At 32.7% G+C, this 25,928-nt stretch overlaps 1 protein-coding gene and 1 long non-coding RNA gene across 2 annotated transcripts; one reads left to right on the plus strand and one right to left on the minus strand.

Annotated features, from left to right (window-relative positions):
- Positions 1 to 1,123: 1,123 nt before the first annotated feature.
- LOC123664719 lies at positions 1,124 to 18,456 on the minus strand. The gene is made up of 3 exons (XR_006744876.1): positions 18,315 to 18,456; positions 5,660 to 5,665; positions 1,124 to 1,133 (listed from the first exon to the last, which is right to left on the minus strand). It is a non-coding gene; the product is annotated as an uncharacterized LOC123664719 (long non-coding RNA).
- Positions 18,457 to 19,587: 1,131 nt separating this feature from the next.
- Positions 19,588 to 25,896, plus strand: LOC123664586. Its single transcript, XM_045599109.1, has 5 exons — positions 19,588 to 19,620; positions 20,125 to 20,251; positions 24,042 to 25,067; positions 25,418 to 25,553; positions 25,642 to 25,896. Exons 2-4 carry the CDS (start codon positions 20,135 to 20,137, stop codon positions 25,532 to 25,534), a joined length of 1,260 nt encoding a protein of 419 aa, XP_045455065.1. The 5' UTR covers positions 19,588 to 19,620; positions 20,125 to 20,134; the 3' UTR covers positions 25,535 to 25,553; positions 25,642 to 25,896.
- The last annotated feature ends 32 nt before the right edge of the window (positions 25,897 to 25,928 follow it).

The following is a 25,928-nucleotide window of genomic DNA, read 5'->3' on the forward strand; positions in this document are numbered from 1 at the left end:
TTTATACGAAGCTCGTTTCTGATTAGAATACAAAGAATATACAAAAGGCACTTAAATAAAAACTATATTAAGAAAAAGCAGATGTTGCTTTCAGTTACGAGAAATTTTAATAGTTTGTAATGACTCGTGGAAAAATACAGTTTCACAATATATATACTGATTTTTTCTCAACATTTTATCTAAATTGGTCTAAAAAGTCTTTAAACTAGATAAAATAACACATAGACCTCTATGGCTACGTCTTTAGAGATATTTCTTAATAAGAACGTCGCATACTTATCGATAATATTTATTTGTAGAATATATTTTATTACTTTTGCAATGACATAAAATTAAAAGATTTATTTCGCCATAAAATTACTATACACTTAACGAACGTCAAAAAAAGTGTACACTTCAAAAAAATCACAGAGCCATGGTAGAAAAATCAACTAACAGTTTAAAAGTTACTGTATGTTAACATCATCGCTGACTTAAATATTAATTTACTTTTTTTATTAATTGACTTTAATCACTGACATAAATTTAAAATTAAATTAAATTTAAAATATTACTTTGACGAAATAAGTATTTTAAAAGCTTATTATAAACCTATTTCAGCAGACAAGTAAAATAGCGCAATAATGGTAGCCATTAAAGTAAGATCCTAAAGCCTGTAAACCTTCATTATTTCAGCAAAGTTGAAATTTCGTAAATTAATAGTGTAATATGCAGTTAAGATAATACTTGTTCGCTTGAAAGCTGGGTCAGTTACAGGTAACAGGAATCATAAGAAAGTGAAAGTATGTGTCTGAGAAACCTTAAGCTTAAAAAAAACTGAATATTTCATGTTTTACAGTAAATTTCAAAATCGATGTTCAGTTCGCTATGTTTCGCTAGAGTGTTATTGGTTCAAATATAAAAGAAAATTAAGATAAGTTAGGCGTACATTAAATACTTCTACAATTATTTTAAATTATTATTTTAAACTGATTTTTTAACTTAGTATAACTTTTTTATTTATGAACCGATTGACATGAAACAAACACTAAATGTTAAGCTAAGCCTGCCACAATATATTAATGAAAACCGCATCTAAATTAGATTAGCCGTTTCTGAGATTAGCGTGCAGAAACGCACAGACAAACAGACTACTTTTGGGTGCTATTTGCGTTAATAAAGATCCCAATAACATTTTTTCTCTTAAATAAACAGACAGTGACCCGTTACATTTTTATTATATGTATTATTTATTGTATAAACTTATTTAATTGTAAAATCAAAAATTAAATTGTAGCCTTATCGATAGTAAAAATATCCACAGCTACAACATCACTACTTCAAAGGTTTAACCTGAAGTGAGGACATTTCCAATAGATTAGCTCCATTCTACGTTTCTGCTTCAGAGCGGCACTCTAGATTTCAACAAATAATAATTACCTAAGATGTTATAGAGGGTAATTAACTAGCAGTTGACGCTAGATGCAGGAACACTTTATAATTTATATTAAATATTACGCCTGTTTTTATAATAGCTATTCTACTAAGTTCTTATCTGTAACGAAGTTAGAAAATATAAAAAAAAAAACTTTTTATATAACAATTTATCGTTAAAAGTGGTACAGTATTACTTATATATAATTATTTTTAAGCTTAGTATTAAGTACTTTATTGTATTCTAAGTATTCGATTATCTATACACCTAATTCACAGCACACAGTTCAGTACTTTTATCTTGAACATACATTATCTGAACAAACGAACATATAAGAGTTAAATAGAAGGTCCAGTTAACTACAACTTAAATAACAAAATTTAGTTTAATTAAGATTATATAGTGCTGTGTGGCTACGGCACTAAAGAATTTAGCCACCCCCTCTCTTCCCGTGGATGTCGTAAGAGGCGACTAAGGGATAACAAGGTTCCACAACCACCTTGGAACTAAAGAAGGCCTATGTCCAGCAGTGGACTGTATAGGCTGTAATGATAAAGATTATATAGTAAATATAGAGAATGAATAAAACTGCTAACTTGCCTATAAATATAACTAGATGAGCACAATGAACCATCATTTCCTATATACCTATTATTTTTGTAACAATCGCTCTGGTATAGTAGTGCGAGTATTCTCCTTAAACACCGTCTTCTTAGGGGTTCGGAACCCACTCGGGATGTGAATATTCCTTTCCGGTTTTGAGGTCTGTATGTGTGTGGGTAACCCCACCGTGCCTCGAAGAGCAGATTAAGCCGTCGGCCCCGGTTGTTACCGTAAATACCTGATAGCGCGATCGCAACTCATAATCTCATATGTCCGGTAACCCACAGTGGAGCAGCGTGGTAGATTAAGCTCCAATTCCTCTCTAACGTAAAAAGAGGCCTATGCCCAGCAATGGGATGATACAGGCTGGAAATATCATAAGTTTTGTATTTTTTTTTTCAAATTTAAATTTATTTCGTGTAACAACTATTAGCAAACGCTTTAATAAGTAAATAAATTAAGTGAGAGGCAATAAAGTAAATCACACACTACACACGTTCGCTATACACAAAAAAAAACAAGTCAAATAGAAACAGTATAATTTCATCAAGTGTCTAGAAATTCTCACACGAACAAACGCCCAGACCACGATAATCATTTGTATAATCAAATAAAATCATTTATCCTGATTAATCTACATGTGACCGTCAAGTACATGTGTGTGCGTCAACCCGTTGTCAATTCATTTGCACTTTTTCATTTTATCCTTTGTATAATAATTATTGTTAATTAAGCAAAATAAAAAGCTCTTCTTTCATAATGAGTGCTCAATTATTTTGTTTATATTGAAATTAAATCTCATATTATGAAGTCAGGGTAAAAGTATATTTTATAGAACGTATTTTTTATAGAAATTCAAGGTATATTTTATTTCAAGGTACATTAATATATATGTAGCATTTTGTTTAATAACTTGCCGCCATCTCGTAGGTAGTGACAGGATACCGTAGCTGTAGAAATTTTTGGACACCTCATTAAAAACCGCGACAAGAACTTTTAACAGTCCTCTGTTGCTGTTAACTTTATACTACCTAAAAAAATTCTGAAGAGACCGAAGTTGATAGAAATCCGAAGGTGCAATAGATCGTGTGCAATTCTAAATTTTTGTTGAGCGGCTAAGTATGTGGTCCGACGTTGTCGTGGTGAAAGACCAAACCTTTTCTATTGATCAATTCTGGCCGCTTATTCTCAATTTCTTGCTTAAGTCTCATCAGATTTTGATAGTAGAAATCCGAATCGATGGTTTTGCCCGGCGATGAAAGCTCATCATGAATGATTCCCTTCAAATCCTACCATAAACTCAACATCATCTTATTGCGTATCAATCCGGATTTCGCGATAGTCTGTGACAATCTGCATAGACTATCCGATCTTTGACTACGATCTCTTTCGTACATTCTTATGGTAAGTGATCCACTTTTCGTCACCAGTATTCAATCTCTTCAAAAATGGTTCGATGTCATTACGTCTTAAGAGAGAATCACTAATACTCGATCCATTAGGTTTCGTTCAGTGAGTTCATGTGACACCTATACTCGTATATTGAGCTTTATACGTCAAAATTAATATAAGAAATACAAAGTGGCAACCTATAATATAAAAATGAGTCGCTGAATGTGTTGCTAAGCGCAAAACTCGAGAACGGTTGGACCGATTTCGCTAATTCTTTTTTTAAAATATTCCTTGAAGTACGAGGATGGTTCTTACGGAGAGAAAAATTCTAAAAAAAAAATTAAATTTCCTGAAAAAGTCTAAAAACAACACTTTTCTATACTCCCATACAAAAGATTTGTGATAATACTTAAAAGTAAATTTGAACTTTAATACCATACGATAAAGTTTGTGTTAGGCGATACGAAGTTCGCCGGGTCAGCTAGTTGAAATATACAATAGCATCGAAGCATAATAGTTGTCAGCAGATTAGAATTAGATGTACGAACTATGGTTACAACAGCTGTAGGTACATTTTGTAATAGATTAAATTGCGGCCACCGGGACCCCATCTTCGATGTTGATTTTCACAAAATATAATTATAGCGGTTCCTTAGATTACATTTTGCTCGACTTGACGTTTGGCTTAAAATATTACTAAATAATTTAAACTTAAAACTTTAAGAGTATCGAAACTTTTAAGACATATTAAGGTAAAACAATTAACTTCGATCAGAAATGTTTTCTGACGGGTTATTAATAAATTTTAAATTAATATTTACCTTTATAATTAACAACTTATATAGTTGTATATAGAGGTAGATGCTTCTAGCAAACCAGTTTTTGGACAAACCTAGTTATTCTAGTTCTAGTTAGTTAGTTGACTGTACACGTATAGCTATGATAAGCAATACCAATAAATCAACAAATCAACTAGTAACTAAACAAATACTACAGAAGTTCTGACTGTTAACCTGTAAAGTTATAATTCTGTCCATTACCCAAGTTAAAGACGATAACGTTAGTTCGGACGATATCGATCGAACACGATTGGACTAACCGGCGTAATTGTGAAATATCTATAAGCCGGCATCCGATAAGCCTGATTAATGTCCAGTATTGTGTGGTCGATTCGTTTATGCCCTTTTCATTTCAACCGTAACGATTTACTTGTAAGTATTCGTTGTTTAGTGTAGAGGTGATTGGTACCTGGCTCAATATTGAGATAAAACTATTGAGAATATTTTTTTTTACGTTTTTGGTCTTTTTTTATGTCACTAGGTCGGCAAACAAGCGTACGGCTCACCTGATGGTAAGCGATTACCGTAGCTTATAGACACCTGCAACACCAGAAGCATCGCAAGCGCTTTGCCGACCCAATCCCCAATCCCCCCAGGAGCTCTGGTCACCTTACTCACCAACAGGAACACAATACTGCTTGAAAACAGTATTATTTTGCTGTAATCTTCTGTAAGGTCGAGGTACTACCCCAGTTGGGCTGCTCCATATTTTGAGCAGGAAATTCCTGCTGTGCCCTACCTCAGTTCTTAAAATTACATATTTACACAAATAGGTATTTGGGACGTACCTACTTGCTAAACAGCTGTATATTTTAAGAGATATTTATGCTTATTGCACGCCTCCAAAGAAGGCTGTGCTTTACTCTCATAAACTGAAAAATACTTGAAGCGCTTACTCTTAACTCTTTATATTTTTATAACAATACATTATTATGCTATAAAATACAGTTCTTACGTACTTTTTGTACAGCATACACATCCAGCTAAAAATTAAATATCATTTTAAGTCTTTTTTAAATAGTATCATAGTAAAAATCGACTCACTTTAAATGGTATATCACAATTATACTACACCGACACAATATCATCTCCTCTGCCCCTAGGTTGCCTGGAAGAGATCGCTTTTCAGCGATAAGGTTGCCCTTTTTACCTTATGATACTTTGTTAAAATCAATCTGATATGTGTTATTTCTATTTTGGTTTACAATAAAGTATATTTTTATGTCATGTTATGCTATTCAACTAAAAAGCCTATTGAATATGAAGGCTGGAAAATTCCTCGAATTTGTACAATAAATATTTTTACGTTTCTATCATAATAATATAGAATTAGAGCCATCTGTCATCTACCAGACCCAAATCTACTAATCGATCATATTATCCTTGTAAAGACGATCATTAGTTCCTAAACAAACTACTAGACGGTGCTGCTAGGTATAAGCTGCAAACAATAGTTTTATATGGGTGCGTGGAGGTGTGCAATTTTTTTTAATGTTCTACCTGACCACTCAGATGTTGTCCTGTCTTGAAAGCTGTCGAAAACGTGATTTTGTAATAATCGTTACGTCTTCATAAATTTTATAGTTGAATATAATCAAATATTTTAACATTTTTAATTTTTATAAATATATTTTTTACTTTTTTTACAGGAAGATTATTAATCAATAAATTAGGGTAATAGGGTAAAAGGTTATACACCTTTTATATTTACTGAATGTTAATTAACCATTAGAAATAAAAAAACGCGTTGATTTCAGTAAAAGTTATCGTAAGTGTAATACAAGCGTAACTCTTGATACCGATTTAAAAATGACTTCACATATCAACTTTAATCAAATTAAGTAGTCTGCAACGATCCACCACAATTACATCAAGCCCAATATATCATAGTCAATAGTAGGTGGAAATTATTACTGAAAACGCAGGATATACCGCAATAGCTTACTTTACGCCTTTAATGTTTTTTATTGGTATTTATATGTCAACATTATTACTAGAACATTTTCCTCATGTATACCTTCCATATTACTTATTTAGCGGCACTTAAAACTAATACAACTATTTTAAAATTAATTCGAATCGACTGACAAGAGCAAATTTATCAGATTGATTGATATAACAACATTTTAAACAAATTGTTTTCTACTGTATTGTGTGGCTACGGTACTAAAGAATTTAGCCACCCCTCTCTTCCCGTGGGTGTCGTAAGAGGCGACTAAGGGATGTCACAGTTTCACTACCACCTTGGAACTTAAAAAGCCGACCGGTGGCGGGATAACCATCCAACTGCTGGCTTTGAAATACACAGGCCGAAGACGGGCAGCAGCGTACAAAGCCAGTACTGCGGTCACCAACCCGCCTGCCCAGCGTGGTGACTATGGGCAAAACACATGAGTTCACGTTATTTTTAGCGTAAACTTGTGGAGGGAGGCCTATGTCCAGCAGTGGACTGTGTGGCGACATCTATCACGCGAAATACGAACGACTACGAAACTACGTAATTAGAGAAAAACTGACATATGCTACATCGCGCTATCAGAGTTTTCAAAGTAATTAAGTATATATACAAGATCCCGACAACAACCGTTGGGGGGCGTTAGCCCGCCAGACACAACACCCGTCTGGTGGAGGATCCTCCCTTTTCTTCACATCTCTAAAACTGTATAGGCTGTAATGATGTACTGATGTTTTCTACTATTCTTCTAAAATGAAATTGAACTTAAACTGCTCCGCAAAAAAGCTTCTTCTGTTAAAGAAAGGGATTTTTGGTTAACCTGAAACTGCTTCTCTGCTGAGATAAATAAATAAATAAACGCCTCACACTCAACAGCCCCCAGTAGGATTTTATCCTGTGCACAAACGACCAGACCAAACTAATAGAATGCGCCAGCACATCGTTAGATAAACTTGCTTATAGTTTTTTCTCATAGATGACATTCTTACATTTTGCGCATGACAATAAAACGGTACCTATCAGAAAAACCGTTAAACCTGTCATATTCAATAAACCATCTCTACTCAAATATTACACATATATTTCATTATTATTTGAATATATTAAATTGTATAAATGAATATTTTTGCAATTACAATGAACGTTAACAGGATATCGTATTATTTTCAACAAAAGAACAATGACAGCCATCAATATTAATTATACTGAAATTCGATTAAAATTAAAATTATATTTCGATAACTACGAAAATAGCGGAAGTGTTTCTATTAAAATTCAACTATAAACTTTTTTCTCAGCTCATTTGTTTTTTTGAGGTCAAAATTAATTAAATAATTTACATACTAATGAATGTACACGATTTTTAACGGAGAAAAGAAAATTATAATCTTTTTTTAACCTTTTTGAAATATGTCTCCGGACCTTTTGTGATTTTTTTAAGTGGTTTAACAATTTAAAAATGTTTTCCTAAGATCTTGCGTTTTAACAAACTTATATATATTTTTTAGTACAAATAAATACGTAGTTTTTTTTTTTACTTAAAATTCACAATTACATTGCTAATTAAATATTTTCAATCATTTTACTAAACAACGATGGTGTAAAAACTGTTTTTCAAAATTCTCGCCAAGTTGGCACATTATAACACCATATACCGGGATTTTCTGTATCTTCTAAGGTTTTAATTACCGTCCAATATCACTTATCACAGTAATTTTCAAAATTCTTGAGAGGACCATGCATTAACGTATTTTACTTTCCTCATAAAATGCAAGGTCATTAAAACCGAACATAATGGATTTCAAAAAGAGAAATCAATGACCTTGGCTCTTTTTATATTAATCAAAAACGTTTTATCATGTACTGACAATGGTAATCTAGCTTGTGCTATTTTCTGTGATATAGCAAAGACTTTTGATTGCGTGTTGCATGATTATCGATTCGGATTTTTACCGTCAAAACCTGATGAGACTTAAGCAAAAAATTGAGAATAAGCAGCCAGAATTCAAAATCAAAATCAAAAATAGCTTTATTCAAATAGGCTCCAAGAGCACTTTCGAATCGTCATTTTACAAATTAAAACTTTAAAAATTAATTATTATTTTTGTAAAAGTGAAGCTACCACCGATTCGGAATGTAGATTCTGCAGAGAAGAATCGGCAAGAAACTCCGCAGTTACTCTTTTGAATTGATCAACAGAATGGTCTTTCATCACGACAACGACCGACTACATACGTCTTTAGTCACTCAACAAAAATTGAGAGAGTTTGACTGGGAAGTCTTAATACACCATATAGCCTCAATCTTACACCCTCAGATTTCCATATATTTCGGTCTCTTTGAATTCTTTAAGTAGTAAGTAACTGAGGTAGGGCACAGCAGGAATTTCCTGCTCAAAATATGGAGCAGCCCGACTGGGGTAGTACCTCGACTTTACAGAAGATCACAGCTAAATAATACTGGTTTCAAGCAGTATTGTGTTCCTGTTGATGAGTAAGGTGACTAGAGCTTCTGGGGGGGATTGGGGATTGGGTCGGCAACGCGCTTGCGATGCTTCTGGTGTCACAGGCGTCTATAAGCTACGGTAATCTCTTACCATCAGGTGAGCCGTACGCTTGTTTGCCGAACTAGTGATATAAAAAAAATGGATAAAGTTAACATAAAGAGAGGACTGTCAAAACTACTTGTCTCGTTTTTTAATGAGAAGTCCCAAAATTTCTACAGCAACGGAATCTTGGCACTGCCCACGAAATGGCAGCGGCAATACATTATAATTAATGTTAAGAAATCTCGTATAATCTTACCTTTGGAATTTCTGTACAAAATGCGAAGAAACTTTTTTCTCGACCTAATAAATATATAAGTATATTTAAATGCAATAACAGCGACAAATTGAACGTAATAAATGTTACCAACCAACCAAATTATGGTTTATGTTTATGAATACACTATTTGAGAATTTGTAATGGATGTTATGATAAAACAATTTATATTATAATTATTCAATGGGATTGTCTTTTGTGCTATGAATGAGAAATGTTTAAAAAAGGACATCAGAGGAGACATTACAGGAATTACTCCATACGTAGTACGTTTCTGTGGGCTACGATGTGCTTCCGAAGTTGGGTTGTATAATGTCTGTATATTTTTTTCTTATTAATATTTATATTTACGTTTACAGTACAGTCGAAAATGTAGTAAAAACTATTGCAATACTAATACACTAGGGGTTTTTGTACAGACTATCATGCCAATTATAAGCCGTTTCAACTAGGAAGCTCTAAAATTCCAGATAAAAGCCCAAAAGCTTAAGTTTACCTACATTTAATAATATGGACATAGTCATGGCTTAGTCATATTAAGCCAAAAAAAAAGGAAGACCGATCCAATAAAACGGACATTATATTTATTTTGAAAGTTGTACATTGGAATTTAACAGTAAAAAGTTAATAATTTGAAACAACGTGTGTCGAAATATGTTATATTTCTTTTGGATAATTACTTTTAGTACATATGTGTAATGTAAAATGTAAGTAGTGTAGTGAGTGTATAAATAATGTTGAATAAACTATTTAAATATATCGAAACACTTAAATCACTAAATTTAATGTCTTTGAATAAATAAGTTTCTTGCAAGAATTTTCTAGAAGGTTGGTCAACCTAACCTAGACATCATTCCACGGGTCGTGTTAAGTAATCGGACAATGGTGGACAATACCTAGTTGCCTGGCTTTGTGCTCTAGTAAATATCTTATTTGTCCATTGTTTGGCACAATTCTGGAATAATGCGTTTAACAATTATAAACAACGCCTTCAAGGAAATATTATTAACATTTTGAATAATTATATTATGTTTTTGTTGTTGTATAGTTTTCTTCTATTTGTGACACAATTGCAATAGTTTAAACGTTTTATAAAAATTGAATTATTGAATATGCAAAAAAAATAACCCCTGACCTATATTCTGGTATACACGACATGCTGGGGCATTCTTTGTACAGCTACGGGAGCGGAGCGAACTCCCTGACAGATCCATACCATGGACTCGCCGCCCGACAGCCACGTCACGTCATTAAACTGTTATTTATTTTTATTTAGATACATTTCTTTTTAAGTTTATATTTTATTTTTTTCGTCATTTATGCATGTTTATTTAAATAGATATTTAAGTTAATTAATTTATTTTTTTCCTTCTTATCTCGTACACTCATGTATACACAAATATAAGTATACGTTACGACTTCTTACTTCTCTATGTAAATGACCTGCAACATCAGTGCAAATAAGCTATGCAGATTATGGAGACAACCCTCAATTTTTGCTTAAAATCACAAAATCGTACTATCTATGTATAATATCTACTACTACTACTCGCTGAAATCTACCGGTTAACCTCAATTACTTTTAAATTATCCTGGTTGGTGTTCTGTTCTCCCTGGACTTTCTTGGACGGAATAGCTATGACAGTACCTTGAAGATCATGATGAGCTTACTATCTCAAAACTGATATATTTTTTTGTATGTTTTCAATCGTGAGATGTTGAGTTACGTCAGTTATTTTGGTTATTTCACGCATCACTTCGTTTTTTTAATGACCGTGTAGACGGAAGAAGTATGTCGAAGATAGTTAATATTAGTCACTATCTTGACTTTTAATACAGACACTCTTTGACTTGACATCAAAGTATCACATAGACAGTGTTTTGACTAAATTCAAAACGGTGTATAGTTCAGAATGTTGATGTGTCTAATAGTTTAATTGCAAACAATTACACCGATTCTCTACGAAATGGAGCTATATATTGTATTGTTGCTAAACTATGTCGATTGTACACACTATTAAACATGCTTTGCGTTATATGTATTCAAATTGACACGATTGCCAGAATAATTAAGTTATAAATTGTATGTAGTAAAATTACACTAATTTCAGTGGAATGATATAACTATAATTAAACTTGAATAGTAAATAAAACTAATTACGTATTATTATATCTCAACTGAGGTTGTATAGAATACAATAATATAACAAACAAATTTTACTATTTCGCAGGGGACAGGCACGAACTTATTTAAGTTGTTATTATTAGAATAAGAATATTTAATAGTTATACTCGAGAAGTTATACGCTAAGCTGTCGTGGGTTCGAGCCCCACAAATGTTAATATAACAGACATTTGTCTTGGTCTGAACGTTTATAATTCATGTCACTTAACAAACACAACGCGTTTGTGCTTGCGAACACCAGACATAGAATTCTAATCCTGCTAGGAAACATTGAGTATAAAGCATTTATTATTATTTTTATTAATTATTGTAACTTAAAAAAACATTGTATTAAATTGTTCACACGTCGAGAAAAAATATTATTTCGTATCTGAGGCATTCCTGACTTAACATTCCATTTTCAATATTATATAAGTCAAACCTAGCAACCGAAGGTACCGCGCTAAACAAGATCCGTTACACCGCAATTCATATTGCCTTCTTCAGCCTTGGAACTGAGCGCACGTTTACACTATGATATTAAAACGACATTGACATATTCAACGAAACCTTCAGCTACTAAAATCACATCGAAATAAAATTAAATGTTATCAAACAACGCCTTTAACGCTTCTAAAAGCTAAATTATTCATGAAACCACGCCCGTATGGCACGCAGCCAATTTAAGATGAATAATTTAAACACCCGAAATTCGAAGTTCACTCAAAGTCGGGATGGTCATTTACAATTTAGTAGCATTATAGACGTATCTCCAATGGGGTTTAAACTCGGCTGCCGACTCAGGTCGTGAGTGAATGAATGAATTATAAATGAACGTACGGAACGAGCGGAGGTGTCAACGAGCAGTTGAAAATGGGACAGATTCGTACAAATTCGTCGGGACACTAAACTCGATGTGCACAATTTTAATTTTGCAACACAATCAACCTTATTAGTATTACTTTAAAATACTTTTTAAATTATAGAACTTTTAAACTAAAGTTGTTCGTATAAAAGAGAGGAAAGTTGAATTTGATAATTTTGCCGAACGAAATATCGAATTTCTCGGTGTCATTATGCGACAAATTTGACGTTGAAATTATTTTGTTTTAAAAAATAATTTTTAAATTTAATTGAAAAACCTAATAAATATATTGATATAAATCGATTGAGGTACAGAAAATGTTATTAAAAATTTACTAATTTTTATTTTTGTTAAATCGTGAAAGGTTGAAATATTCTATATTCCAATATCACTTTCTAAGTTCTGTTCCTACAGTTTTTATTTTTAATTTGCTAAATAGGTACCTAAGTCTTAACCTCCCATAGGAGAGCGTAACTAGGTATATTCTTGCGTCTACCTCGCTTACGCTGGGTTTATCCAGCGGACTATGTAAAAATGAGGCAACTGACAAACATTAAACAGCATTACAATTCATACAGAACCAACTATAAACTGTTTTGCCTGGAATGCTAGGCTTCCTGTAACCTTAAAAGCTCGGCGCCCATATTAACATAAAGAAGTACATAAAAGAAAAATAGAAAACCATAAAAACAAGTAAAAAATTGATGATGACGGAAACACCACAAAGTTCTTAAAGGCAACAACATCTGTCACCAAAGATTTGGAAAAATAACAATAATAAATGCCGCACCAGTTACCAAGACACCGATTAGTAAGACAGGTCGATAAACACGAAAAGAAAACCAAGAAAACCCACCCATATATCCTCTCTAGAAGTAAAACGCCATCGGATATTTATACATTTTTAAAATTAAAATAGTAATCGTAAAACGAATTTTTGTGTAAAATAAAATCTTGAATGGGATAATAGGGAGGGACGAAGGACTTCATAATATTTTTGTAAGAGCTTCCTGAATTATGATTCTGAGCGTCCAGAATTGTTTGCAGTGGTAAATTTCATCCCAATATGAGACAAATATATCTTATACTATTAAACGAGCAATTCTTGTATATATATATATATATAGAATCTGAATCTCGGAAACGGCTCCAACGATTTTCATAAAATTTAGTATTTAGGGGGTTTCGGGGGAGATAAATCTATCTAGCTAGGATTCATTTTCAGGAAATGTCGTTTTATCCCTGTTTTTAGGAATTGAAAAAAATATCGTTAGAATACGAAGGTAAATTTCGCATAAGTTAATGTAGTTGAAATAGCTCGGTGGGAAATCGGCCGCTCGGGATCAACCGAGAAGATCATGGTTCAAATCCACATGTCCCTGATCAATTATTTTTTCTTTTTCTAATTGCACTCGCTATTTTTTATTTAAATAGACTGCTCTTATTTTTTATTATTATGTCGGTAAAATCGAAAAATATTATTCATATTTTATCAATATGTAATTCGTATTTATACTTTATGATTTCCAAAAAACACGATTTACTAAAAATACCGAGCTTAGCTCGGTCAACCGGGTACTAGTAATAACATACCAGTGTATACGAATTTTGACGATTCTTTTTAAGTTCGAAAACTGGTGCTTGTCATGTGGCCGCATTTAATTTTGACAGAGACCAGATAGGTAGTTTTAAGCTATCAAAAAATGTGTTTAAAGTCGGTTCTTTCCGTTTGAGAACAATGATATTGCTTATCCAACACCCACTGTCTCTTTCCCTTCGCATTTATATGTTTATGAAGAAAAAAAATCTTCAAGTTAAAAAAAAATAACACCATCTACAAAACCTTTCTAATTAGCGATATTTCAAATTGAATTATTTATTAAAATTTAGAAATAACTACCTAACGTAATAATAGAATATTTTTTTTGTTTTCTAATAAAAAATTTGATAAACACAGATAATAAAATACATGAAAACACAAAACTCTTTGACTTTAAACTCTTCAATATTCAGACTTCGATTGTCTAGATTGCCAAAGACTTAAATGGCTATCGCATACAATGCTAGTTCGTACACGCAATTGGCAATATCTAGACTGAATTGAACGGAGACCAGATTCAATTATTTCTAGAACGTTTGCAATTAGTGCTCGTTTGTACGACGATACTTCGTTTGATCATTATGAGTTTATTGTACGTTGACGTAAAAAGAATTTAGAACTGTTTTTGCTTTTTTTATTAATACAATAACAAAACATGATGTTTTTTATTAATTTATAAATTCCTTATTTGGTTAACCAGCCCAACAATAAACGTTGAAAATTCGCTAAATACACAATTATTGTTTCAAATAATTATTATTACTAACTTTATCATTATTTTTATTTCAAATATTTAATGTCTATTGTTTATGGTTACCTTGAGAGATGTTTCTAATGTTGTTTATTTTTTTTTTTACACATGATGCTAACTTATCTTCAGCTGTTCATTTTTTTTGTCAAGAACAGGCATTGATCTGTACAATCAAGTCTATTGGCCATACACATATTTTAACCGCTATTAAATCACCACTCCTATCTCGTAAAAATCGGAGCCCAACACAACTTTTTCTGCTTATTTAACTGCACGATTGTAATACTGGTAAGCCACATTGATTAATTCGAAAGTGATACAAAACGTATAGCTTTTTGTTATACCTTTTCCACCGCAATCTATCAGAAAAATTATTTATACATTTATCTATATTTTAAATTCGATACTGGATTTTTTGTTTTAAGGATTTTTGAATTTTCGTGTGATGTTTTTACTACTCGAGTAAGTATATCAACATCGCACAGTTCCACTAGCACCTTGGAACTTAAAAAGCCGACCGATAGTAGTATAACCGTCCACCTGCTGATTTTAAAACACAAAGGCCGAAGACGGGCGGCAGCGTCTTCGGTGCGAAAAAGCCAGCGCTACGGTCACCAACCCGCCTGCCTAGCGTGGTGATTATGGGCAAAACACATGAGTTCACGCCGTTTTTGGCGTGAACTTTGGGAGGCCTATGTCCAGAAGTGGACTGCGATAGGCTGAAGTGATTATGATGATATCAGCATCAAATATTTAAACAAGAAATATCTATAACTTTTTTTGTCCAAGCAAACATAAATACTATTTATTCAATTAATTACTTAATTGCTTAACATGTATTTTTCTAGGAAAAAATAAGCGTATATATTTTAGTCAACATCACATTTTTAGAATATCTTCATCAAACCATGTCAATAGATCACATTTCTGTAATTATATTATTGTGTTTACTAATTAATTAAATAAACAAAAAGTAGTAAATTAACCTCCTATTATAACCTTTTTTACCCAACCCTTAGCTCAATTCAGCCATTGAAGTTAAAATTCTGACTTCAAAGCCTAAATTGAACAAAATGTAGAATACCTGTCCTGTTTCCTGTACAAAGCTATCTTCGATACATACGTATGTCTATCATTCCTTTCCACTTTTAGTATACACCTGATGTCAGTAAACTTAACCATTTGGTTGCTCTTCATTATATTTGATGTTATGTACCTATGAGACTATAAAATACTATAGGTATAAATAGAATAAAGTAAATAGTAAAAAAAATATTTATAAGTAATTAAGAAAGTTCTGTTCTATCTACAACTTGCTACAAATCTATATCATTAGATTTTTTTCACAATAATTGTGTTTGCTCGCAAACGAAAAAAAAACCGACTTTAATTACATCGACGAGTAATACAACGTAGATCGACGAAAAAATAGTCAAGTAACTACGCATTATCAAAGATTACTCAAAAAGTAGTCGTCAGATCTCGATAAAATTTATATGTGACCACATAATAAACATCAGCTTTCGATTAAATTAAAAATTATCAAAATCGGTACACCCAGTAAAAATTAATTGCGGATTTTCGAGAGTTTCGCTCGATTTCTCTGGGATGTCATCGTCAGATCCTGGTTTCCTTATCATGGTACCAAACTAGGATATCGCCTTTCCAACAAAAAAGAATTATCAAAATCGGTACATCCAGTAGAAAGTTATGCGGTATAATACAACGTAGGTTGACGAAAAAAGAGTCAAGTAAAAACGCATTATTAGATATAACGCGAAAAGTAGTTGTTAGATCTCAAATAAATTTAAATGGGACCAAATGACACACACCACCATTCGATCAAAAGAAAATTTGTCGAAATCGCTCCACCCAGTCAAAAGTTCTGAAGTAAAATACATTAAAAAAAATACAGTCGAATTGAGAACCTCCTTCTTTTTTGGAAGTCGGTTAAAAACACGTATATAAACAAAAAAAATTGGCGTTGAAATAGCACATTTTGTTGCAAGCATATTATTGCCTTTCATACAAAAACTTAATCCAAAATCCAAAGTTCCGACAAATGGCGGCGTCTTTGTTTTGGCGCGCAAAATCCTTGATTCACGCCTTCAAGCTATTCCGGCTAGGTACATCTTTTTGAGAACCAACTTTGTAATTCTGCTATTATTTTTATGCCTTTATTTTAAACTGTATATCTATTGAAATAAAGTTCATTTTTAAAAGTTAATTCTTTTAAGAAGCAAGTCTTGTATTCTTGTACAAAAGACTGATTGTGGCAACGGAAGGCCCGTGAGGACTTACTTCTTATGTTCTTTATAGTTTGAGTACTGTTACATTCTTAAAGCTGATTGCGGATTTGTTACCTTATGTCTTATAAACTTACTAGCAAATATCTCGCCTTCGTGTTCAATTTACTGATACCACAGAGTTAATATTTATACTGTTAAAACCTCTTTTTATGCAGCTTACATAAGTATGAAAGTTTTTTTTTTTTTTTTTTGTGGATATGCCGATTATTTTATATTTCTTTTACACAAACCGTTATCCTAATAGATCTCTAACAAAAAAAAAATCGTGCAGTTAGTTCGAAATTTATGCGCGTACATGGGTACATTTTAGCGATACGCTTTCATTTAGGTACCTCTAAAAAAGATTAGTACTTTGCCAAATACTAAGCATAAATAATGTAAGTACCGTATTAAAAAAAGTACCTAATCTGTTTAATAATAAGAAAAAAGAGCATAAGTTCTGACAGTTGTATTACTACAGATCCACCACGTTAGAATTAAGTTCATATTCTCTACTGTCTAGACTAAATTGAATAGCCACTTAAAACCTTTTTGTGCTAAATTGTACTTTTTAAACAATTTACACTAAGTAAATATTTATTTTTAAAATGATATTAAAATCTAAGCTATTCTTATAACCCTCCAACAACAACTCAACTCCACAACGCCTACAATTTGTTATATGTGCAGCACATTGATACCTAATTTATATTTATAGACGCTATATTTCAATTTTCCAATTTTCAATGACCAACTAATAGTTTAAGCATTTCTAATAATGGTAATATCGTGTTGTAAATATAATGTAACGTTATTAGCGTAAAAATGGGATTATGTTTAAGGGGGCTGTTAGCCTGTTATTGTTAAATTGTCACTCCATTTATACCTATCTTATCTGATATATTTGAAATTAACACAAGCATATAATCTTTCTGGAGAGTACATATTAGTGTAATACTTAATTTGTTCCTGTAATACTTTTACTTACTTACAGTACGCGATCGGACTGTAGTCGCTTGCTCGCTTCAGCCAATCGCAGTCCACCGCTGGACATAGTTGTTTCATCATTCAGCTCCCTCTAGTAATTTTAGGTAGATCGCTAGTCCAACGAGCCGTAAGGCCTCCACACTGCGTTTGTAAATACGAGGTCTCCACATCAGGACACGTCTGCTCCGAGGGCCTTCGATCCTGCGACAAACGTGACCAAGCCCAGTGTCACTTGAACTTGCTGATCTACGAGCTATGTATTAAGTAGAATCTGATTATACAACAGGTAGTAATACAAAATTTATGACTAGGCCTTGGTAGGTTCTTGCCAGTTCCTTGCTCGCTACAAAAAATCCTTCGCACCTAGTTTAAGTTCAGCATACTAACAAGTCATAGTTTACTATCTAGTTAATTTTAATCTTAACTACATAATGCAAACAATTAAAAGTGAGATATAATATGTAACGATACAGCCCTATTTGCTCAACAAAAAACCAAGTTCCTATTTATATCGTTATGGCTAAACTATTTCTCTATTTACTTTAATAAAATTAACTAAAAGTGAAATACTAGCCGAGTGTGACCTAGACCAAACATCTAACATAATCTTTGATAACTACTACGACACATGAAACCTGAATATGAATGAATTTAGAATTATTGGCTTTCACTAGTGCCGAATAGCACAGATGATTTCGCCAATGTCACGTAAGATGGAGAAGACACGACGGAGATTGGTCGGTGAATTAGAGGTAGCAACCTCAGTAGAATTTTGAAAACTGCCAAAATAGTAGGTATTATATATCAAACTATGAACCTAAAACAACACAAGCACTAAATATACTATATACATAAACAAGAATATTATTAATAATTTATTTACATCTACACTATAAACAATTAAATAATAGAACAATCACCTAATTTATTTACAATTTAATTCTATTACGTTTGATATATCTACACAAGAATGTACAATGAGGACTAAATACAAGCATCAATAAGCAAACAATATTTACAGGACGGGGGATTTCAGGGGGAAGGACATCATAAATAGGGTAAAGGAGTTTGGGACAGTTGAAAAGGATATGGGATGCTGAACCTTCGTCGAGGCCACATTCGCACAGTGAGTGATCACGCACCCTAATTTTTGCTAAATGCACTGGAGTACATGAGTGTTCCTGAATATGAAGTTATTACCGAAGTTTGACGGGAAAAACAGTTCTACAGTTTGACATTTAACCAACAACACTAAATATTGGTTTATATTTTTATCTTGTTTAGTTATCATTATCATGCTACATTTTATCATTAGGTATCTCTCATATAAAATTAATAAACAAGTTTCAGGTACCTACCAAATCTTGTAATACAGATAACTATTATTATTTTTTAAGCCGCACTTCTCGTTTTTCCACGTAAAATAATGAAATTATTCAAAATTGTTTTAAAAAGCTTAGTAAACAACTCATGCTACATGTTTGTTGCTTGAGACTATAAAATTACTACTTAAATGCTTAAAAAATTCCTGTAATACTTTTGTAATATCGTTTTAGTCTATAATATCCGCCGGAAATAGCCTTCGTAGTCCAATTTGACGTGGACGTATTATCCTAAACATTTAAAGAGACTCCTATTAACTTCAAAGCTGCTTGATCTTGCTTTTATAGAATACTGACATTGACTGTTTTAAATTAAGTAAGATTATTCTAATACTTGTTTATTATTGTTCCCATGTGACATTAGCGAAATCGACAATTCGACAGTTGCCCCCCATCCCCGGTACATCTTAAAGTCATTAAACTCAAGAATTAGGTAATAAATTTATTATTGTTATAAATAGGAGCAACCGTACCAAAAATTTAAAGAAAAGTGGGTTCGACGTGTCACCGACTCTCCTTTTGTGTCTTGTATTGTGCTTGTATTCATCATTTATACATAGTAAGTATTAAATAAAAAAGTGTGTGTGCACTTATGTACGCACGTAAGTAGTTATACTTCATTGGCTAGCTAACTTCAAGTTGCTAACTTCCTCTTCGTTGACTAGCCAACTTCAGAATCTCGGTTTTTTGTGACGGTGTGCGCGCGCATCTAAAAATTTACTTTTATAATTTTTCTCTAACGTGCCCATAACGTGCCAAAAAAAGTAATTATAACTTCAAAAATTTCAATTCATTATGTATTTTTGTATTAATTCATAAATAACAATTATAAAAGTTTTTTACTTTTTTTCGAAAAATGTACAGTAAATAATAAAGAATTCTGTCTTGTAAAGTTTTCCGTACTTTTTACAAGTTTATAAAGAACAAAATTACTGTAGTTATATAACTTTCTATTCATAAATTGTTAATATTAATATAAAATTTAGAGTGTACAAACCAAACATACACTTGGCTTGTTTTTTATATCAATTAAATATTAATGACTAATTTTTCCTCTTAACAGTAAATTCAAGATGGAGACTGAAGACTTCAAATCATTGTTGCATGTGTCTCCGGCACTCACCAATGATATGCTCAGTAAAGCTCTGTCGGAGTGGTTTCACACAAACATACAATTTACACATTGGGAGGTAAGGCTAAAAGTTTTTTTTTTATACGACCGGGTCATCAAACAAGCTTACGGTCTACTTGATGGTAAGATGTTACCATTAGAAGCCTACCAATAAACGCCTTTAACACCAGAAATATCGCAAATGAGCACCACAGTAACACAAGAACACAACACTACTTCAAAGCACTGCTATTTAGCTGTTGTGTTAAGTTTGAGGTACTTTCTCAGTCGGGCTGCTCTAGATATTGAGCAAAATATTTCCTGCTGTGTCCTACATCAATAGAAACATTTATGAAAAGCCACAAGAATTATTAAGTCAGCTTAGAGAGACAAACTTCTTAGCATTCGAAGGAATCACCGTGTGGGTGCCGGGTCCATCGTGTGCCAGAGAGAGAAACTCAGAGCAGTTCCCAGGACTTGCGACCTAGGTATAGACTTAAGGAGGCCCCCTTTGAGATTTGCATCAATGCTCACCTTTATTGCTCGAGTTGCTTGCCCTGTCTAGCCAAATTTGGTAGGAACCTGTTAGTGCAGCCTTAGACACTCGTCCTAAAATAGAAATTACTACAATTCTCGACAGGCCAAGGTCTTTCAGAAGATTATAGAGAGATTTTGCTGGTATACCTCTCGCTCTTACTTCGACCACTTATAATTTAACCACATACCCATTTTTGTTAAGTTCATTTGTTAGATCGTAATATTTATTTAATTTTGTTGTGTGGTCTTTAGGAACGTTGGTTTCCCAATGTACAGTGAGCTCTACTAGTATTATATGTTTAATGTGTCTAGAAAAGAGGAATATGTCAGGTCTGGATGAGGAAACACCAACATCCTCTGGGATTTTATAGTGCTTGTTATGTGTATCCATTAAAAAAGTCTTTAAAAAAATATTTTATCAAGATATTCTTTTTTTGTACATTGATTAGATGATTGAAAGATTTTGCTAGATTAAGTATAGTTTTAGTATCATACTATATCTTTGTTATATGTGAATGTTTTAGTGTAGAATAGAGTTAAAATTATTATTATAGTCGGCTGTTGCCAAAAAATGAATTAAGTTGCCTACCTTAAGAACAGATGACCGTGTAAATATTAAAGAGAAGTTTATTTAATGGATTATTATCAAAAACTAAAATAGAACCAAAATAGAAACTAATTAGACGTCAATAACAAAAAAATATAATTAAAAACTTATTTTTCTCCGTGCTTATTTGCAATCAGTCCTAAGACTATGAGCAAATCTGTTCTGTGATGTTGTCATGCGGAGCTGCTTCCCACTCTGCTCGCTTCTCGCTACTGTCGGTCTTCTAGCTCTAGGATAAGATGACGTTTTAATCATCTCACATAGTGGTCAGTGGTGAGTTGGCGAGCAAGTTCGTTAAGGTGATGGATTAACCGTTCTTTATATTTAGCTACCAATCTCGGAATTTCCTCTTTGATTGTTCTCATTTTCAGGTGTTCATGAACTTCATTGTTAGTTACGTACCATGATACTTTTGCAATTGTCCTTAGGATCTTGTTCTGTTGGCGCTGGATTATGTTTATGTTTGAATCGCTTGCGCTGCCCCATAGTTGCAGACCATAATTATGTCCAAATGGGCTTTAGGATGACTTTGTAAATAAGCAATTTGTTGTCCAGTGAGAGTCTCGAGTTTCTTCCTAACATCCAGTATAAGCTGTTGTATTTTAGTAGGAGTTCCCGCCGAAAAATAGTCTAAAATATATGGAATTATACATTCGACTTTAATAAAACTTATTGAATATAGTGTGTATGTGTTTATATGTTTATGTAGATATATACCGTTTAAATTTATTGTAATTAATTTAATTATATGTGCTAAACTTGCGTTGTTGATTGCGCACTACTACCGACATATTTTTAAACGGTTTTTTAAACGGTTTTATTTAGCTCACCCCGTTTGTTTTATTTATTTTTTATTATTTATTCTTGGGTCAAATTTAGTAATTCAAATTTCACCCTCTTCCTGTCAACCGATTAATCTGAAATTTTGTATACACTTTGGATTTTGGTGACAATACAATTATGTTTATTCATTATCATTATAAATTCAAGATGGCCGCCGCTACAAAATGGCGGATAATTTATGTTTTATGAATCCCATCAATATGGGTATCAAATGAAAGGGCTCAACAAGCAGAATACAATTTACTATAAAAAATTGAAATCCAAGATGGCGGCCGCTACAAAATGGCGGATAACGTAGGTTTTATCAATCCCATCAATATGGGTATCAAATGAAAGGGCTCAACAAGCAGAATACAATATACTATAAAAAATTGAAATACAAGATGGCGGCCGCTACAAAATGGCGGATAACGTAGGTTTTATCGATTCCATCAATATGGGTATCAAATGAAAGTGCTCAACCAGTATAATCAATGTACTATATAAAATTAAAATCCAAGATGGCGGCCTCTACAAAATGGCGGATAACTTAGGTTTTATCAATCCCATCAACATGGGTATCAAATGAAAGGTCTCTACAAGTAGAATACAATTACTATGCAAAATTGAAATCTAAGCTGGCCGCCGCTGCCAAATGTCTGATAACAATTTTTTATCAATCCCACCAATATGGGTATCAAATAAAAGGGCTTGACAAGAAGAATACAGTGCACTATACAACCTCAATATTTAAGATGGGCCTTGCAATAATGAAGCACTAAATGAATTAAACAGAACGCGAAATAAAAACTAAAAACTAGAAAATAAAAATAGGTAAAAAAACTTTTTAAGTTAAACGGTTTTATGTTAAACATACATTGCAATGTTTAAGATAAATGTACTAAAAACCAAAAAATAATAAAATAGATACAGTCGTGGGAATTATAAACATATGCATAGACTAGACTAAAATAAAACCGTGGGGCACGTCAATTGTCTACAAATTATCGACTTAATGTGCGATAGAAGAATCGTTTAATTCGTCGTTAAAATAGGCAGTTGGCCCGCAGACGGTGAGGAAATTACTTACTATTTTCTTGCTCATGGAAATTCCAATAGTTATACACTCCATGTAAATAAAAGAGATGTTTCAACTAGTTTATCGTTGGACATTCACACTGCTGACTGGCGAGGAATCGTTTCACTGCTCGTAGTTTGTCTTTAATCGACAAAACATATGATAAAAGTACTACTCGCTCACCACTATGAAACCCTAAAACTCGCTTATAATCGAGCTTGCTAGCTTGTTTCCACATTCTAGCCCTACTTATCACACGTCCATCGTTGTCGGTTGAACAACTGCCTAATTATAGTGTAACATTACAAAACAAACATTTTAATCAACGATTGTAGACAATTGACGTGCCCCACGGTTTTATTTTAGTCTAGTCTATGCATATGTTTATAATTCCCACGACTGTATCTATTTTATTATTTTTTGGTTTTTAGTACATTTATCTTAAACATTGCAATGTATGTTTAACATAAAACCGTTTAACTTAAAAAGTTTTTTTACCTATTTTTATTCTTATACTACTTTCATTAAAGGTTACTTGGAAGAGATCGCTATAAGCGATAAGGCCGCCTTTGCATACATTATTTGTTTTTGTATCTAATCGTTCTAAAATGTATCTTTTTTTTGAGTGTGCAATAAAGTTTAATAAAAAAAAACTTATTTATAGATTTTCACCGGCGATAGATAAATTTTATCCTGCACTTAAGTTGCGAATAAACTTTAACAGTAGGAGATTAGATAGGCAATATGTATATAATTATATTTTATGATACCCTTAACATTAGTTATAGTATGTTTTTTTTTTTTAATTTCATTTTCAAATTTCAGTATGTCAGTGACACTGGCAAAGGCGACTCATACTTGAGCGAAGTAATCCGAATTCGGATCTATGGCGATTCTAATGGCGTACCCTACCATGTTCAAGTGATTTTAAAAAACATGCCCAAAAACGTTTGCAGGCGTCTGACATTTAGAAGTGACGAATTCTTTAAAAATGAAATCAATTTCTATCAAAAAGTTCTCCCAACTCTAATTAAGTTCCAATCAAAGAAAAGGGTTTCTGATCCCTACACTAATTATGCTAAATTGTTTTACGCGTATACAGATGGTTTGAATGATGTCATATGTCTCGAAGACGTTGGTTTAGAGAATTTTGGAGCTGCCGTTCGACAAGAGGGAATAGATTATGACCATTGTAAGGTTACCCTTAAAGCATTAGCTAAGTACCATGCACTATCATTCGCTCTTAGAGATCAAGAGCCGGAGACGTTTAATAGAATAACCGATGCCATCTTCGAAACGTATTACGATCCAAGACTTTCGGATTGGTATGGAAGATTCTGGAACAGGATAAGCGGCATCGCTATCGACGCAGTTGAAAAAGAATACCCAGACTCAATATACGTGGAAAAAATTAAGGAATTCGCTGTACCAGAAAGATACGAAGACATGATAAGGGCGGTTAGAGACAAAACAAATGGTGTAATATCTCATGGCGATTCGTGGACAAATAATTTCCTGTACAAATACCAAGATGGTCAACCAATCGACGCGAAAATAATTGACTTTCAACTAACTAGATGTGCCAGTCCAGTATTAGATGTATCTTTCGTTTTTTACGGCTGTACAGACAAAGAAATGAGATCGAATTGTTATGATGAATTAATAAAGTATTATTATGAAGTACTTTCCGAACAGGTAAGGGAGTTGGGCAGTGACCCTGACAAAGTGTATTCCTTTGACACATATATGCAAGAAATAAAGAAGTATTCCTACTTTGGTTTGGCGTTTAGTTTTGAATCGACACCGTTTATTATTTTGGCGCCAGAGGATGCTATTTCTATGGAAATTGAGGTTGGTACTAATGTTTTAAATTGTGTTGGTTCAGATTTATTTTATTTACTGTATGTTTTATGAGTTCATAGGTCTTCTTAACTTAGTTTTTCTGAAGTTTTTGTCTTAAGTTTTGTGTCAATGTTAATGCATAAAACAGCTTATACACACTAATGCTTATCAAAATATATCTGTCCCAAGTGGAAACTAAGTGAGAATAAACTACAGACCTCCCTTCACCTTATAGATATCAATAGTTCTTTTAAAAAAAATATGATTTTTGAACATTAAATAGAGGCTAATTTAAGAATATTTTACAAATGTTTTTATAATTATTACGTTTAAATAAAATTAGGTACTTTTATTTTCAGGGTGACACAAAGAAAAATATTGATGATTTTTGGCAAATAAAACCATTTAAAACTAAAGCAGGGAGGCAGAGGGAGGCTAACAATATAGTACATTGCATTGACAAAGGATACATATAATGAAGTCTTGACGTATAATGTAATTAGTATAAAATATTATAATTTTATTTATTATCACACTGTGTTAGCAAAAGATGCATTTTTTAATCTCGACATACAATATATAGTGCGTTCAACGAAAGGAGACACCAGACGTAAACAAACCAAATATCAATTCATTCGCAAAAACAAAGGGCCGTTCAAATGTTTTCAAACCTATCTAGTCTCGTTTGACCTTGCCTGTCCCAAACAAGATAGAAAAAGATAGACTATATTTTGTTTGTTCCGTCGTCGCTACGAATAAATTATGGGCATTGTTTACATCTGGAATGAACTATAGTTAGTTACTTTAATAAAAAAAAATGCAATGCAATATAAACGTACAAAGTTTAAGTTATATAAAATGCAAAGTTTA

The sequence above is a fragment of the Melitaea cinxia genome, chromosome 22 (genome assembly GCF_905220565.1).
Source record: "Melitaea cinxia chromosome 22, ilMelCinx1.1, whole genome shotgun sequence".
NCBI lineage: Eukaryota > Metazoa > Arthropoda > Insecta > Lepidoptera > Nymphalidae > Melitaea > Melitaea cinxia.

Excerpts from the sequence above, each read along its gene's own strand:
- LOC123664586 (XM_045599109.1), top strand. The coding sequence starts at position 20,135 with ATGGAGACTGAAGACTTCAAATCATTGTTGCATGTGTCTCCGGCACTC. Across the intron at positions 20,252-24,041 it reads TACAATTTACACATTGGGAG|TATGTCAGTGACACTGGCAA; the intron begins GTAAGGCTAAAA and ends TTCAAATTTCAG. Across the intron at positions 25,068-25,417 it reads CTATTTCTATGGAAATTGAG|GGTGACACAAAGAAAAATAT; the intron begins GTTGGTACTAAT and ends TTTTATTTTCAG.